The 14,107-nt window shown below is 34.8% G+C and overlaps 1 protein-coding gene and 1 long non-coding RNA gene across 7 annotated transcripts in view; one reads left to right on the top strand and one right to left on the bottom strand.

Moving 5' to 3' along the window:
- Window positions 1-295: 295 nt before the first annotated feature.
- Window positions 296-14,107, bottom strand: part of LOC105662076 (uncharacterized) — a 180,930-nt gene continuing 167,118 nt past the window's right edge. For both annotated transcript variants that reach the window (XR_013039018.1, XR_013039019.1), the window contains 6 exons: window positions 3,541-3,636; window positions 3,335-3,427; window positions 3,145-3,255; window positions 2,902-3,040; window positions 2,731-2,828; window positions 296-2,616 (listed from right to left, as the gene is read on the bottom strand). This is a non-coding gene — a long non-coding RNA (uncharacterized LOC105662076). The remainder of the gene's footprint in view (window positions 2,617-2,730; window positions 2,829-2,901; window positions 3,041-3,144; window positions 3,256-3,334; window positions 3,428-3,540; window positions 3,637-14,107) is intronic.
- The window catches only part of dpr1 (defective proboscis extension response 1), a 491,277-nt gene continuing 488,518 nt past the window's right edge, over window positions 11,349-14,107 (top strand). For 3 of the 5 annotated variants that reach the window (XM_076534438.1, XM_076534441.1, XM_076534440.1), the window contains exon 1: window positions 11,358-12,067. In XM_076534438.1, coding sequence (XP_076390553.1) covers window positions 11,992-12,067 — 76 coding nt within the window. In that variant the 5' untranslated portion in view covers window positions 11,358-11,991. Of the gene's footprint in view, window positions 12,068-14,107 lie in introns of all 5 variants that reach the window. The other 2 variants (XM_076534437.1, XM_076534442.1) reach the window with 2 other exon arrangements.

The raw sequence follows: 14,107 nt of genomic DNA on the forward strand, positions 1-14,107 counted from the left end.
AAACAATCAGTTCATAATTATTTCATTTCAGATTATAAAATTTAAGATGTTTACAAAGTTTAAGATATTACAGAATTAGTGTGAGACAGAATTAATGTCTATGTACAATTATATTTTATCATTTGTTCATTTACTTTACTACTCTGTTTTTAATTTGACATTATATGAGGATTATACACTGATTAGATAACATTGTATTCAAACAATATCTATCTCTGCTGCTATTGTTAAATATGTATATTGAAATGATTGTACCTTAAGTTATAAGTAAAATAAATACAATAATATAACAGTATAAAGTTTGTATAGATTTTAATAAAACATAAAGAGAGTTTCTTTAGGACGTATTATTAAGAGTAGAAAATTTGATCAATTGCAATACTTGGTGCAAGACTAATTTTTAATTCTTCACAACGTATCGTTATCGATAACTGATCGATCAAATTTCTTGCTCTACGCGATTCCGAGAGCAGAATAACTTAAAGGTACTCTTAACTGTGATACATCAAATATGGATTTTTCCACATCGTTTGATTTCAATTCCTTTTCCATTTCACTACTTATTTGGAGAGTATTATAGCATTTACATATTTACACACGAGCAGTAAACATAATTAGTTATATTTGCACATTAATATTTAGTATTTGGACATTTCTATATGTGTGCAAGTAGTAAATATAACTAATCATATTTGTACAGTAGTATTTACAATATGTACTTAACTGTAATTGCACATTTGTATGCAAGTAGTAAGTATAATTAACCATATCTCTACATTAGTAATCAATTTGTACAATTAATTGTATTTCTTCAAAATTCAAGGTTTCAAAATATCAAAAATTTGAAGTTCACTCTTAAATTCTAAAATTGCAAATTCCCACAGTCTGAACATTTCAATACCAAAAATTAAAAAACACAAAAATTTCTAAATCTCGAAGTTACAAAGTTTCAAAACACTCGCATAAATTCACGATCACACTATATCCTTTGAATCGACGATACCGTAGCGAAGCAATAAAAATTCCCTGTTCAGAATGCAACAGAGAACAAAAACCGTATCGTCGTCGTTACTCCATCGGTGTTTCCATTAAAACGTGCCAATTACAGCGTGGCTGTGTGGCAATTAATCAACGAAAAGGAAAAATCCCGTGCCAAGGGGGAAACTGTGCCAGTCACCGGGCCATTATTACATACACAGACCGAAGATTAAGGAAGATGTACCAAGGGTAATGGCCCGTTTACACCGTAGCGTGGGTTAGAGCATCCAGGAAAATCGATATCATTCGCGTTCAGACTGTGGGAAGCTACAGGATGGATCTTAAACCACGATTTCTTAGTCCACGAAGAGAAACCGCGCTACTTGACAACAAGAATTACCCAAATTCCTTGTGTACTCCTTGCTAAATGCACTTTACATTTCCATTAGAAAACATAAGCTTCCTAAACTGCGATAATATACGGCCGGTAATTAAACCCACTGATAAAACTGCGAGTTACAGCGTTACATTTACTAGAGCGCAACGTAGACTTCTTGTGGATGATGCATACATTTTAGTATTTCTGTGTTTTGCAGTTCTTGCAATTTCGGATTAGAGAATGACCATGTTTTTGAACTCTCACACTTTCAAATTTTTATATTATTAACTTCCTATATGTTCAAATTGCTAAACTTGTAACATTCTAAGTTTATATTTGTCAAGTTTTCAAAATTTCATATTTTAAATAATCCAAATAAACAAATAGTTAAAATATACAACTAATTGAAAATATACAAATAATTCACATAATTTAACTAACTCAAAACATGTAATACAATAAAAATAATTCAAGTAATTCAAACAATGCAACTACTAACTCAAAGTATACAAATAATCTAAATAATTTAAATCCTTGTTAATGTTAAAAAAATAATTAAATATCAAATCTCAATTGGAATTCATTAGAATTACTTGAATACTCAAATTTCCGCCTCACTGATACAGTTTTCTATACACAATACTTACAACCTTCTTGAATTTTAAATAATTTTCCAAGTAACTAATTACGTAACAAAAAAATTTACTCGCAGAAGTGTGTAACCGACACGTAACTAAATTTCCGGAGTTCAGGAGCCTGGTCATTTCGTTCAAAATGTATAATAATTTTTGTCGGTTAATGAAACGTTCGCAAGTGCCGAGGCAAGAAGTCACGTAGATATTCGAGTAGGCGAATCTCGGGTCTGCCGGTCGTTGACGAAGGTAACGAGATGAAGAGAATCGTTCATGCAAGTTGCCTCGCTGAAGAGCTATCAACCGGTTTGCCACCTTTTCCACCTACACCGGTGATTCTCCTCGGCCCATTGACAAGAAAGGGCTCGCAAACGATTGCCAGCGAGGCAATTGAGCTTACACAACGAGTACGTGGAGAACGTGCATCGGAATTAGAGGGTTTAAAGGAACAATCGACCGGGAGCTTTATCTTCCTCCATGGTTAGTACAACGATGCGATGCGATGCGATGCCGATGTTCCAGCTTTTTCACCTACGATAAGAATGATTAATTTTCCGAGCTCTTCTTATCCTTCGAACTGACGAGGATTATGTTCAAGCTTCTTTCTCCAGCGGAGTTCTGGATTTCCTGGAAACAGGTATATCCAGATATTATTTTAGAGCTTTATATAAGCATATTAGTTATATTTTGTTTGACTCATGGAATACAGTGTGAATTTGTATTGTATGGTGTAAGTTTTACATGCGATAAGAATGATTAATCTTCAGGCTTCTTCTCAGTTCTGCTACCCATGAGAATTTTGTTTAAGCTTCCTTTTTCTTAGCAGAATTCTGAATCTCCTGAAAACAAATATATTGAAGTGTTGTTTTAGAACTTTGTATGGGCATGTTAGTACAATTTTGATTGACTCACAGTATACAATGTGAATTTGTAGTATATGCAATAATATTTTTATGTGTGACAAGAATGATTAATCTTTGGACCCCTTCTTAGCACTGGAATTGATGAAGATTACTTCCAAGCTTCTGTTTTCAATGGAGTTCTGAATCTTCTGAAAACAGATACATCCAAATATTATTTTAGTGCTTTATATGGGTATATTCGTAGAGTTTTGTTTGGCTCACAGAATACAATGTGAATTTGTATATTACATACAGTATCACTTTTACTTGTGATAAGAATGATTAATCTTCAGACTTTTTTTCATTCATCCAACCATTGAGGATTATGTTCAAGCTTTCATAATTTAGCAGAATTCTGAAACTCCTGAAAACAGATATATTCAGATATTATTATAATCCTTTGTATGGAAATATTAGTACAATTTTGTTTGTATTACTTTTACCTGTGATAAGAATGATTAATCTTCAGACCCTATCTTGTCCTTAAAACCAATGAGGATTACGTTCAAGCTTTTTTCAGCAGAATTCCGAATCTCCTGAAAACAGATTTATTGAGATATTATTTTAGTGCTTCATATGGACATATTACTTCAATTTTCTTTTACTTATAAACCACAATGTGAATTTGTATTACACATATTATTTTTACCTGTGATAAGAATGATTAATCTTCAGACCTTTTCTTATCCTACTAACAGATGAGGATTATGGTCAAGATCCCTTCTTCAACAAAAGTCTGGACCTCCTGAAAACATCAAATATATTAGGACATTGTCTTAACATAATCAAATAATGTTTAACTTATATTTACATAAATATTCAAATATTGTTTAAGAAATAATGCAAAGTAGTATGAATAGAGTACAGTACAATATTATTTCTTAAAAATTCTTTAAAAGAAATGGAGGACATTTAAACGTATTTATTTATAATTTTCTTGTAGTAAGTCCCAAACATATCTCATCATACTTTCTCTTAAATAATTTCTTCTGAGTCTATCTTTTTATATTTTCTTCCACAAAATAGAGAAAGGTACAAAAGACATTTTAGCATATTTCATTAAATAATTCATTTGCAAAATATTTATTTACATTTTCTGCCATAATAAAAAAATAGTAAACATTTCAGCAAATAAATATTTCTGCAAATTTTCTAGATAGCAAGTAAATATTTCATCAAATTTCCTAGACAGAATTAACAGTAAAAAAAATAAAGAAAGACAAAGTGTAGGAACTACAGATGCTTTGTAAGCGAAGATCCACGGAAGAGCAATGAATCTCAGAATCGTCATGTTGTTCGTGTCGAATAGTGGCAATCGGTATCGCATTATCACCGAATCGACACCATTTCCTTGGTTTGGTTTCAAAGTGCATTCAGATGGTCTCGGTAAACCGTGGTAGTACAAACGTAACGAAGACCGTGAACAGTCCGTAGTTTCTCGCTCGTACCGACGTGTAACATGCAGAACACATTCTGCTACAGATCTGTTCGATCAATCCGATGTGAAAGGTGTTTCCAAGCACCGGCTGGTACGTATCCTTTTCACATTGATTCGCGAAAGCCTGGCCAACGTATGTACAACGAAGTCTAGAAAGCCGCGTAGAAAAGCGATAGAGCGATAACGTTCATGAAAGAAAGTGGCCGTTCCGTTTCAACGAATCCGACGTTATTGGAACGTTCCCTAATAAAAGAAACGAAGGAAGAGAAAAAAAAAGAACGAAATTTGTTGGATCAGGCGAACGAATGACGTTCAGCGGTTTCCTTTGGTCCACGGAGAGATTAATGGAACCGCGATACGGTATCGCGTTGATTAAACTATTAATGAGGGGTGTGTTGCGCCAGCCTCTTTGTGCTTTTCGGTTTTACCAATGCTGTCATGATAAAGCCGAATTCTGTTTAATTCGGAAATGATCGAACGGGGGACTTTCGTGGTACTGTCAGATTAATTAATTTGTGATTTTGGGGGAAATTATGAGTCGATTTTTTTAGAGTTTTTTGGGACTTTCTTGGTGTCTAGGTTTAAGATGGGCTGTGTAAGAGAATGATAAGAAAATTGTAAAATTGTTAGAATAATAAAATGACGAAATGTAGAGTGGTAAAGTAGACAAATGATACAATGATAAAATGATAAAATGATAAAATGATATAATAATAAAATTGTAGAGGAATAGTACACTGATAAAATTGACGAAATAGGAAGATAATAAAATAACTTAACAGAATCATGAAATATTAAAATAATAAAATGACAAATAATAAGTTATTGAAGTGCATAAATAATAAAATTGTAACGTGGTAAAATGATGAAATGATAAAACGTTAAAATGATATAATAATAAAATTGTGGAGGAATAGTATTCTGATAAAATTGATGAAGTAGGAAGATAATAAAATTACTTAACAGAATCATGAAGTATTAAAATAATAAAATGACAAGTATTAAGTTAGTGAAGTGTAGAAAAAATGAAACAGTAAAATGGTAAAATGATAAAATGAAAAAATGGTAAAATGATATAATAATAAAAAAGTAAAGTGCAGCAATAGTAAAGTGACAAACTGGTGAAGTAGTAAAAAAGTAAAATAACACTATACAATAGTGGAATATTAAAATAGTAAAATATCAAATAATAATATAGTAAAGCGTTGAAATAATAAAATAGTAAAGTAGAGTAATAGTAAAATGACAAAGTGGTGAAATATTAAAACAGTAAAATAAAAAATAGTGAAACATTAAAATAACAAAATTACAAATAATAAAACAACAAAATATCGAAATGATAAAATAATGAAATGGTAAAACGGTGAAATGAGAAAATGGTAAAGTAATAAAATATTGAAATAGTACAATAACAGCATAAAACAATAAATTAATAAAATACCTCAGCTACCCAATCCGTCATTAAATAACTATTATTTCCCAGGAATACTATAATTCGTATAATTTATTCAAAGCACCCCAATAAACCAGTCTACCACGACCAAAAACTGGCTTGATCTGAACAACACCCGAAACCAAACAGTGATACTTTAATTAATACTGAATATTAACGAAAAATATTTAACCACAGCCGGACATATGTACATACGTATGTAAACGTTCATCTGGGTCAGCGTAATCATATTCAAATTGAAACAGTTCCATAAAATCAATGATGGCGTTGATGACACGTCAAATAAACTAACACAATCTTTTCATAAATCCAAATCAGAATAGAAAATTATTCAAACGGTCAAATATAAATTAAAAATTAAATACAAATATTCGAAAATAATTCTTCTAGTTTAGTAATTCGATTGTTATATTTTCATGTTCAATTTTATGGAAAAAGAGTATTGTTTAATTTTTAACCCATTGGCTTATGACATTAAGAGGTATGACGCACGCTAAGGTTCAAATTTAACAAAAATAAATTATATTTGCCTTCCAATTGAGTTTTAAGTCCACCACTTAGAATTTGTACAATTAAAGATCGCTCAACTCACAATATGTCTAATATTTTAAGTCTTTTTATTTCAACATTGCAACAGTGATTAATTATTTCTACCTGACGCTACTGTCAGAAAAATCATAGGTTAAGGAGTTAAATATCTTTCAATTTTTATTACTATTTGTTGAATACGTAAGGAAAAATAACAGACGATTCGGAATTAATTAATTATTTATTAACGAAAACGATATTGTACAACTCGTAATACACTGGCGAAAAACAATAATTTACAATAATAATTGACGATATATACTATAAAGGATCGCAATACGTATTTACAATAATACAACAATTAAGTAATGATACAATAATGGTCAAATATTTAATAATATGCAATAATTATGGAATAATCAATAATTGTCAAATAAGGAACGCAATATTTCAGAAATAATAATTGTGAAAATCGAAGAAAGAAATTAAATTTGTATTGCTTTGTATACAACGGATACGAGACGCTAAGGACGGAACGATCTACGACCAAATCGAGCGGCGGCTATCGAAAGAGTGATAACGGGTCTTAATCCGTCGCGGTTCGGACCTCGTCGAGTCACGTGGCCCTTCCCCCACTCCGGACAATACCGATTCGAAAGCCTGGTGACTGTGCTCTTGGGTTAGCCTGAACGTCTCGGAAAATTACCGAAGTAATTTCCGTCCGTGGACCCTCACAACAAGAGATGCCTTGCATCTCCCTAACGGGGTTCAATGGAGGCCTCAGAGGGACGTTTTAAACGCCCCCCCCTAGCCAGGGCTTGACGGCCCCATATTCGTATAAAGCGCCCTCGTGCTCGCAAAGAGATCGCCAACCAGTCCATCAATCAACAATTAACCATTAACAATTAAAATTCAAATGCCTCTCATTCCTCCATATCCTTCACAAGCGTCTCACAACTCAAATCATTGTATGTAATACCAAAATCACAACAAACTTAATAAACATAGGTAACTATAACTAAATGAAAATATCTGAGCATTCCTGTACTCAACACTATTCAAATCTTTGAATCCACTTTAATTGTTAGGTTTTTTTTACAGCATAATGGGTTGGTAAAAGTGTTATGTGAATGAGGTTGGTAAAAGTACTGAGTAAATGAAGTTGGTACGAGAATTTTATAGGTTAATATGCAAATTAAAAGAAATGAGAATCGGATTTGCCACGATTGAACAGAGTGTGATTCGAATAAGAAATATGCCCCATTGGTACATTGATTAAAACGAATTAAATATTGAAATTATATATGTTAACCATTAAATATATATTCAATATAGAAAAAGAAGTCTTCAATATTTTTCTCCCACATCAATAACTAACCATAATTCTCAATTATCCTCTCATAAAATTTTCCGTCAAAAGATTATTAAAATATTCAGCTCCTTAATACGAGATTTCAATTTTTATTACCCTCCGTTCTCCGACTATACAATTTTAATTATTTCTCATTTCATCGGTATCAAACAACGAATCAAACATTCAACAGAATTCCTTCCTTATTACTTCCCTACGAAATACAATAAAAAACTGCTGAAATCTCGATTCGATGCGGCACAGTATCCCAGCAACGAGCAATCAATCCTTCGTTAATTAATTCCAAAGGACAAGGGTTTCTTCGTCATCTTTTTAATAAAAATCGCTTCTGAATGCTCGATAATACCCATCGTTATTTATAGCCCGTTTCTCGACAATCCTAAATCCACCAAAGTAATAACTTTAAGCACAGCAAGGCCGATAATTGATGCCGAGTTCCAACAAACGACATTTCTTGCGGCCATGATTGTTTGCCCTTCGGTTCGCTAATTATTGAATTCAGCGCGCAAGTTCGGAGACATTGATAGCGACACGTAATCTGTTTCGGTTTACTGTAATTTATTGCCACGAAATACTGTGCCAAATATACATAATAAGGTTATTAATATTTGCAACGCTGATTTTCCATAACTCTTTCACTGAATTAATTAGTAGACCCATCAAATTCCTCAGACACAAAAGAAAGACGTTAGAATCAACACCTTTGTCCATTTATCTTTTCACTCATCGTCCGCGAATGTTCAGAAACGTGTTCAGATTCTCGAGGAATAAATTGAAAAAGCCACGATCAGACGATGAACTTGTCCCAGTATCTTACCCCTACCGAGTCTCGGTTCCGAAACTGCACACCTCCCCTGTTATACACATATGGATTACACGTCGATATATCCTATTTACATGCGCGTGTCTCGTCTTGCCAAACTTGCCTTTGTGCGTTTGGACACGTCGGTTGTAATTGTATATAATATAGTAAGTTATAATATTATTAATCTGAGTTTCTAGGCAGTTGTGTGTTGTTTATGTTATGTACGTTAAGATTTATCTCTAAGGATCTCCTATGACACACGCTCGACACTTTCGCCCTCAACGAGAATTTTTGGCCTCTTTCGCTAAATCGAAACGAAACTACGCATGCATACGCTATATTCGTTAACCTCTTAGGCACTATAGTGGCTTTCGGATAGCATCTCTGTACGACGGTCTATAGTCTCGAATGTCATTGTTCATACAGCGCCGCTATAGGCTCACTCTACTGGCTCACTCGCTCATTGTTTCAATTCAATCATTCTTTCCATATGTTTTCATTCACACTTTTTGCCTTCATGTTTTCTAAGAGTAAATCCCACAAAAGTACATTATATGTAAATAAAAGGTAACGCCAAGTTTAGACACCGACACCTCTTTGCACTAAAATATTGGAAACATTTGGAAATACATATTTTGTGAATTTCCGAAAAAAGTGCATTATCAAAGTTGAAGTATATCTTTGGTAAAAGTTTAATCATCGAAAACTTCCAATGTATTCGCTAAGAGAACAGTATTGTAGTGTTGTTTACGTGTATCTCTGTGAAGCAGCGTCTTCCGTAAAAGATTAATCCTGAAAATGACAATAAAATTTATTGTCAGCGAATTTCACTGAGCCTCCACAAAGAAATCACTCAGTAATTTGAACGTGCAAAAAAGAGAAGAAAAAGCAACCGAGACACAATTTCAAGAAAATTGCGATTCGAAGTTGTAATGAGAACGATGGAGCATTAAGTTCGTGAAGATGTTTCTCGTCAAGAAGGAGAAAACTGTCTCGCATACCTGCACACAGAGCGTTAAAACGTGGCTGCATTTTCTTTTCTTCGAGACAGTACGCTTTCGAAGGAGAACGTGAAGATTAGTGCTCGTCTCGTGGCTTTCTTAGATGCAACGTGGCGTGGCTGGCTGGGCGGATTTAAACGTAGAATCCGCGATAACGAAAGCTTTATACAGTCCGTGGAGTCGCGTGGTACACCGGCGAAAACATAATTTATGTTGGATCCGTGCGAAATGTTTGCGGATCCCATAACTTCTTCGCCGGTGAGGAGGACGCCTCCCATATTTTCCTAAACGGTGGCCCGCCACCGTAAATTTCCGACTCGCCGCCTCCATTAATTGCAGTTAATGCTATAATTTGCTGGCAACGCGTTAACATGTTGCGATGCTTTTCGTTATTATCCTCGTTTTCGAATTGTTCATCTTTTTTATTAATTTTTAATTATTCGTTGCTTGTTGTTCAAACATGTATTTATATTTCACTTTATATTCTACTGGATATTTTAAGGAGTGAATTGTGGGTGGATGATATGGAAGGTAATTATTAGGTTGGTGTTTATTGGACGGGTCGTTAACGGATAGGTGATTGTCAAACGGGTAGTTATCTATTAAGGTACTTATAAGATTGGCAGTTATTTGTCGAGGTAATTATCGAGTAGACTATCTGTTAAGGTAATTTTTGGATTGGCAATCACTTGTCAAGGTAATTATAGGATTTATAGTTACTTGACAAGGTAATAACAGAAGCGGCAGTTACTTGTCAAGGTAATTATTGAAGTGGCAGTTAGCTGTCAAGGTAATTATCGGATTGGCGATTGTCTGTTAAGGTAATTTTTAGATTGTCAATTACCTGTGAAGGTAATTATTGAATTCACAGTTATCAGGGTAGTTATCGAATTGGCAATTATCTAACAAAGTAATTATCGAACTGCTAGTTACCTGTGAAGGTAATTATTGAATTCAGATACCTATCAGGGTAATTATCGAATTGGCAACTATCTGACAAATTATAGGGCTGGTAATTATTTGGTACGCAATTATCGAACTGATAGTCATCTATTTGCTAACTGATCCTGCAAACATCTAACAGGTAATTGTCAAACTTTCAACTTGTGGGACGTAACTATTAGACTGGCAATTATACGACATATAATAGTTGGGTTAGAAATTATAATTAAACTAGAGTAATAAGCTATAATGATAGACTATAACTATGAGCTTGAATGTTAATTATTTTGTAAGTAATTGGGTGGATATCTATAGATTCTTGCAAAAAGTTTTATCTTCATGTCTACAATAATCAAAAGATAAACAGCAGTATTTTATACTATCATTCGTAAAAAATTGTTGAAAAATCATTAAATATTTGGCGTCGTAACTTAGGCTAACTTCGACAACGTTAACCTCGCTTCATTCCAAAAGTACAAAAACATGTTTGATCTTATTGCTCCACAAATTATTACATGAAAATTTCTGATTCTGCAGTTCCAAAATACTGGATAAAGTCCTCCTTTCATCTTGCTACTTCATAAATTATGAAACCAACTTCTCCTAACAATCATCACCTCCACAAGTCTTGAATTCGCAAAACAAACTATAAAACATTTCATACTTCCAAGTAAAACTCCCCTGAAAATACACATCTAAGTACCAATCTGTAATTAAGCAACGACCATAAAATCAGCGCAACCTGCTCGTTAACAACTTCCCACCTAGAATCCCACCAACCCGATCCTCCATAAGAGGGTGTGCTACCCAACACCGGGTCGTTGAAAGAATTCCCAGGATTCCGTCGGCGCAGTCCGCCTCAGTGTCCTCAAAGACGGTATCGCGCTGCTGACCGTAGGACAACGTCGTCGAGGAGCATTCTTGCATCGAGCAAGTAGTCGAAGCTGAAGAGCGCGTCAAGTAGAATCGTTCTGCGCGTGTATCGCGGCGTCTTCACGTGGCGCATGCGTTGCCGCTCGACGACGCCAGCCAGCAGAATCATTTCGCGCCGCGACGCCAAGCGGCACCGCATCCGTGATATACGCGGCTGGTCCATGTGCGTTCGACGTCGTCCTCGTCGGTCAGGACGTCTAAACCCGCGCGTGTTCCCGCGAATCGATGATGATCGTTCAGTGATCCAGTGATCTCGTCGCGGTCAGTGTCGCCAGTCGGATCTGGGGGAAAAGATGCGAAAGACGAGCGAGGATCGCGGCTCGCAGCTCGCGATGATCTTCGGCGAGGATCCACGTGAGATCGAGCGTGGCTCTCAGCGCGGCGGAGCTTGCACGAGGATCTTGCGAGGATTTTCCGCTCCGAAACGGATCCACTAGTCTCTCGACTCGCTCGTCTTCCGGGAATAAACCAAGTGTTTGTGAACTGACCAGAACCTCCCGGTGAATCCCCGGGCCAAGTGTTTTCTCCTGACGTTGCGTAACCGGTGTGTGTGCGCGATCGAAAGCTGATCGAAGGTGCCGAAGCGGATTAGATCGACAGTGAGAACCGTGTGAACGAGGTGTTAAAAATGCTGTGTCGTTGGCCCGCCGTTCTGGTATTCGCTGCTCTTCACATGCTTATCGATGCGATCGCGGTCAGCAAAGGTACGTGGCTGAACACTCGGCAAAAATTCGGGAAATGTGCCGGGGCGATTGCCTCGGGAATTCGAATTCGAGGCGAGATAAAGGCTCCTTCAGGATGCATTCGCATGCACCCTGCGGTTTCTCGGATGTTCAACGGACGATTTGAAGGGAATCGAATGGAAATGCTCCCTGGCTCGGTATTTTCTGCCCATATGCACGAGATCTTCGGGAGTGGGGATCAGTGGGGCAAATTGCAACGTGAATATTCGAGAAACTTTCTGTTTTCGACTGCGATATCGTTCGTTTGCTGGAAGAGTGATTATGTTACGAACTTCGCTCTGTGATCTGTCGAAGTAGGCTTTGGGTGTGAGATATCTTGTTTCGGGTGGAAGTGTTATAGATATTGAGCTGAATTATTCAACGTTCTAACACAGCGGTTACTATAGTGAAATTTTATTTGATTAATCACTGATTTTATTAAAAATTGTCTTTTATGGTCAGACATTCGTTAGATTGAAAATTAACTTGTACATTCAGATAGTGACCGAACTGAAGATTAACTTGTATGATCAGACATTCATTAGATTAAAAATTGACTTGTACGTTTTGACGTTGACTAGATTGAAAATTAACTTGTACATTTAGATAGTGACCGGATTGAAGATTGACTTGTATGATCAGACATGAATTAGATTAAAAATTGACTTGTACGTTTCGACGTTGACTAGATTAAAAATTGACTTGTATAGTCAGACATATGTCAGAGCGAGAATTAACTTGTACGTCCAGATGTTCACCAGATTGAAAACTAACTTGTATAGTCAGATATTGACCGGACTGAAAATTGACTTGTACGTTCAGACGTTGATCGGATTGGAAATAGATTTGTATGGTCAGATATTCATCGGATTGAAAATTGTATGGTCAGATATTCATTGGATTAAAAATTGACTTGTACAGACACTGACGGAATAGAAAATTGACTTATATGACTAGACATTAATTACACTTAAAGTTGACTTGTACGTTGAGTAAATTCTAAACTGATTTATGTGATCATTGATGAAATTGATAATCGACTTACATCTCAGAAATACATGCAGTGGATTTTTCAGTTTTATCTTTAAAATTAATGTATCAATGAGTCAAATATTAGAAGTACTTTAATTTCTTTCTTCTGTTGTTTGCACAGATTTCAGATAATTGTCTGTGGATATTTATGCATTTACGATATATTGAAGATCACAAAGTATATTACTGAACTCCATAATTTCATGGCTTCGATGTGGACAGTTATTGTGAACAACTTTGTAATTCGATTATGTTTCTGTGGTAGAATTAGAATTCATATTAGGTGTTGAAATAGCAATAATACTTGAACACCTGCGGCCTAATAATTGATTTTACTGAACCTCTGTGAGCGTAACTCACATAGTAATCAATGTGTTAGAACAATATATGTATAAAAACAAGTAGAGCTAGTTTAACTATTGCTTTTGTGTTACAGCAAGATGATTAGCTAAATTGTCCAAGAAGATGAAACTGTGTCAATGTTAATTAGATCAATATCTCTGCCCAAAACTAAAAATGTTACAAATTCATTTTTTTTCCAAAATTTGTTGTGTTTAATTACTCTTTTAGCAAGGCGATGATATGAATTTAGCTCGAAAATGTTTTAGTACAAATTTATACGAATACATGCAAAGTGATATGACAGCAACATATTCATATATTAAACTGCATTTAAATTTTCTTGAAACTTATTGAACTCCTAATCTACATTATCATGATCATAAAAAGGATATGAATTAAAAAAATTGAACACGTATTTTCTCAAAGTAATATTAATTTTCTTTCGTTGTGATATTCCATTTTGTTCACTAATTTCTAAATAAAAATCATTGCTTTCTCTAATTATAAAAAAGTCAGTAACCAATGTTTAATTTTCGGTTTCATTAAAATTTCTTAGAATTCATAATAAATTTTATTTGTTAACTATATCTGTCTACGTAAGTCCGAAAATAAATTACATAATAAACAGCAATCAACTTATGCACATTC

This window comes from Megachile rotundata, chromosome 8, assembly GCF_050947335.1.
Source record: "Megachile rotundata isolate GNS110a chromosome 8, iyMegRotu1, whole genome shotgun sequence".
Lineage (NCBI taxonomy): Eukaryota > Metazoa > Arthropoda > Insecta > Hymenoptera > Megachilidae > Megachile > Megachile rotundata.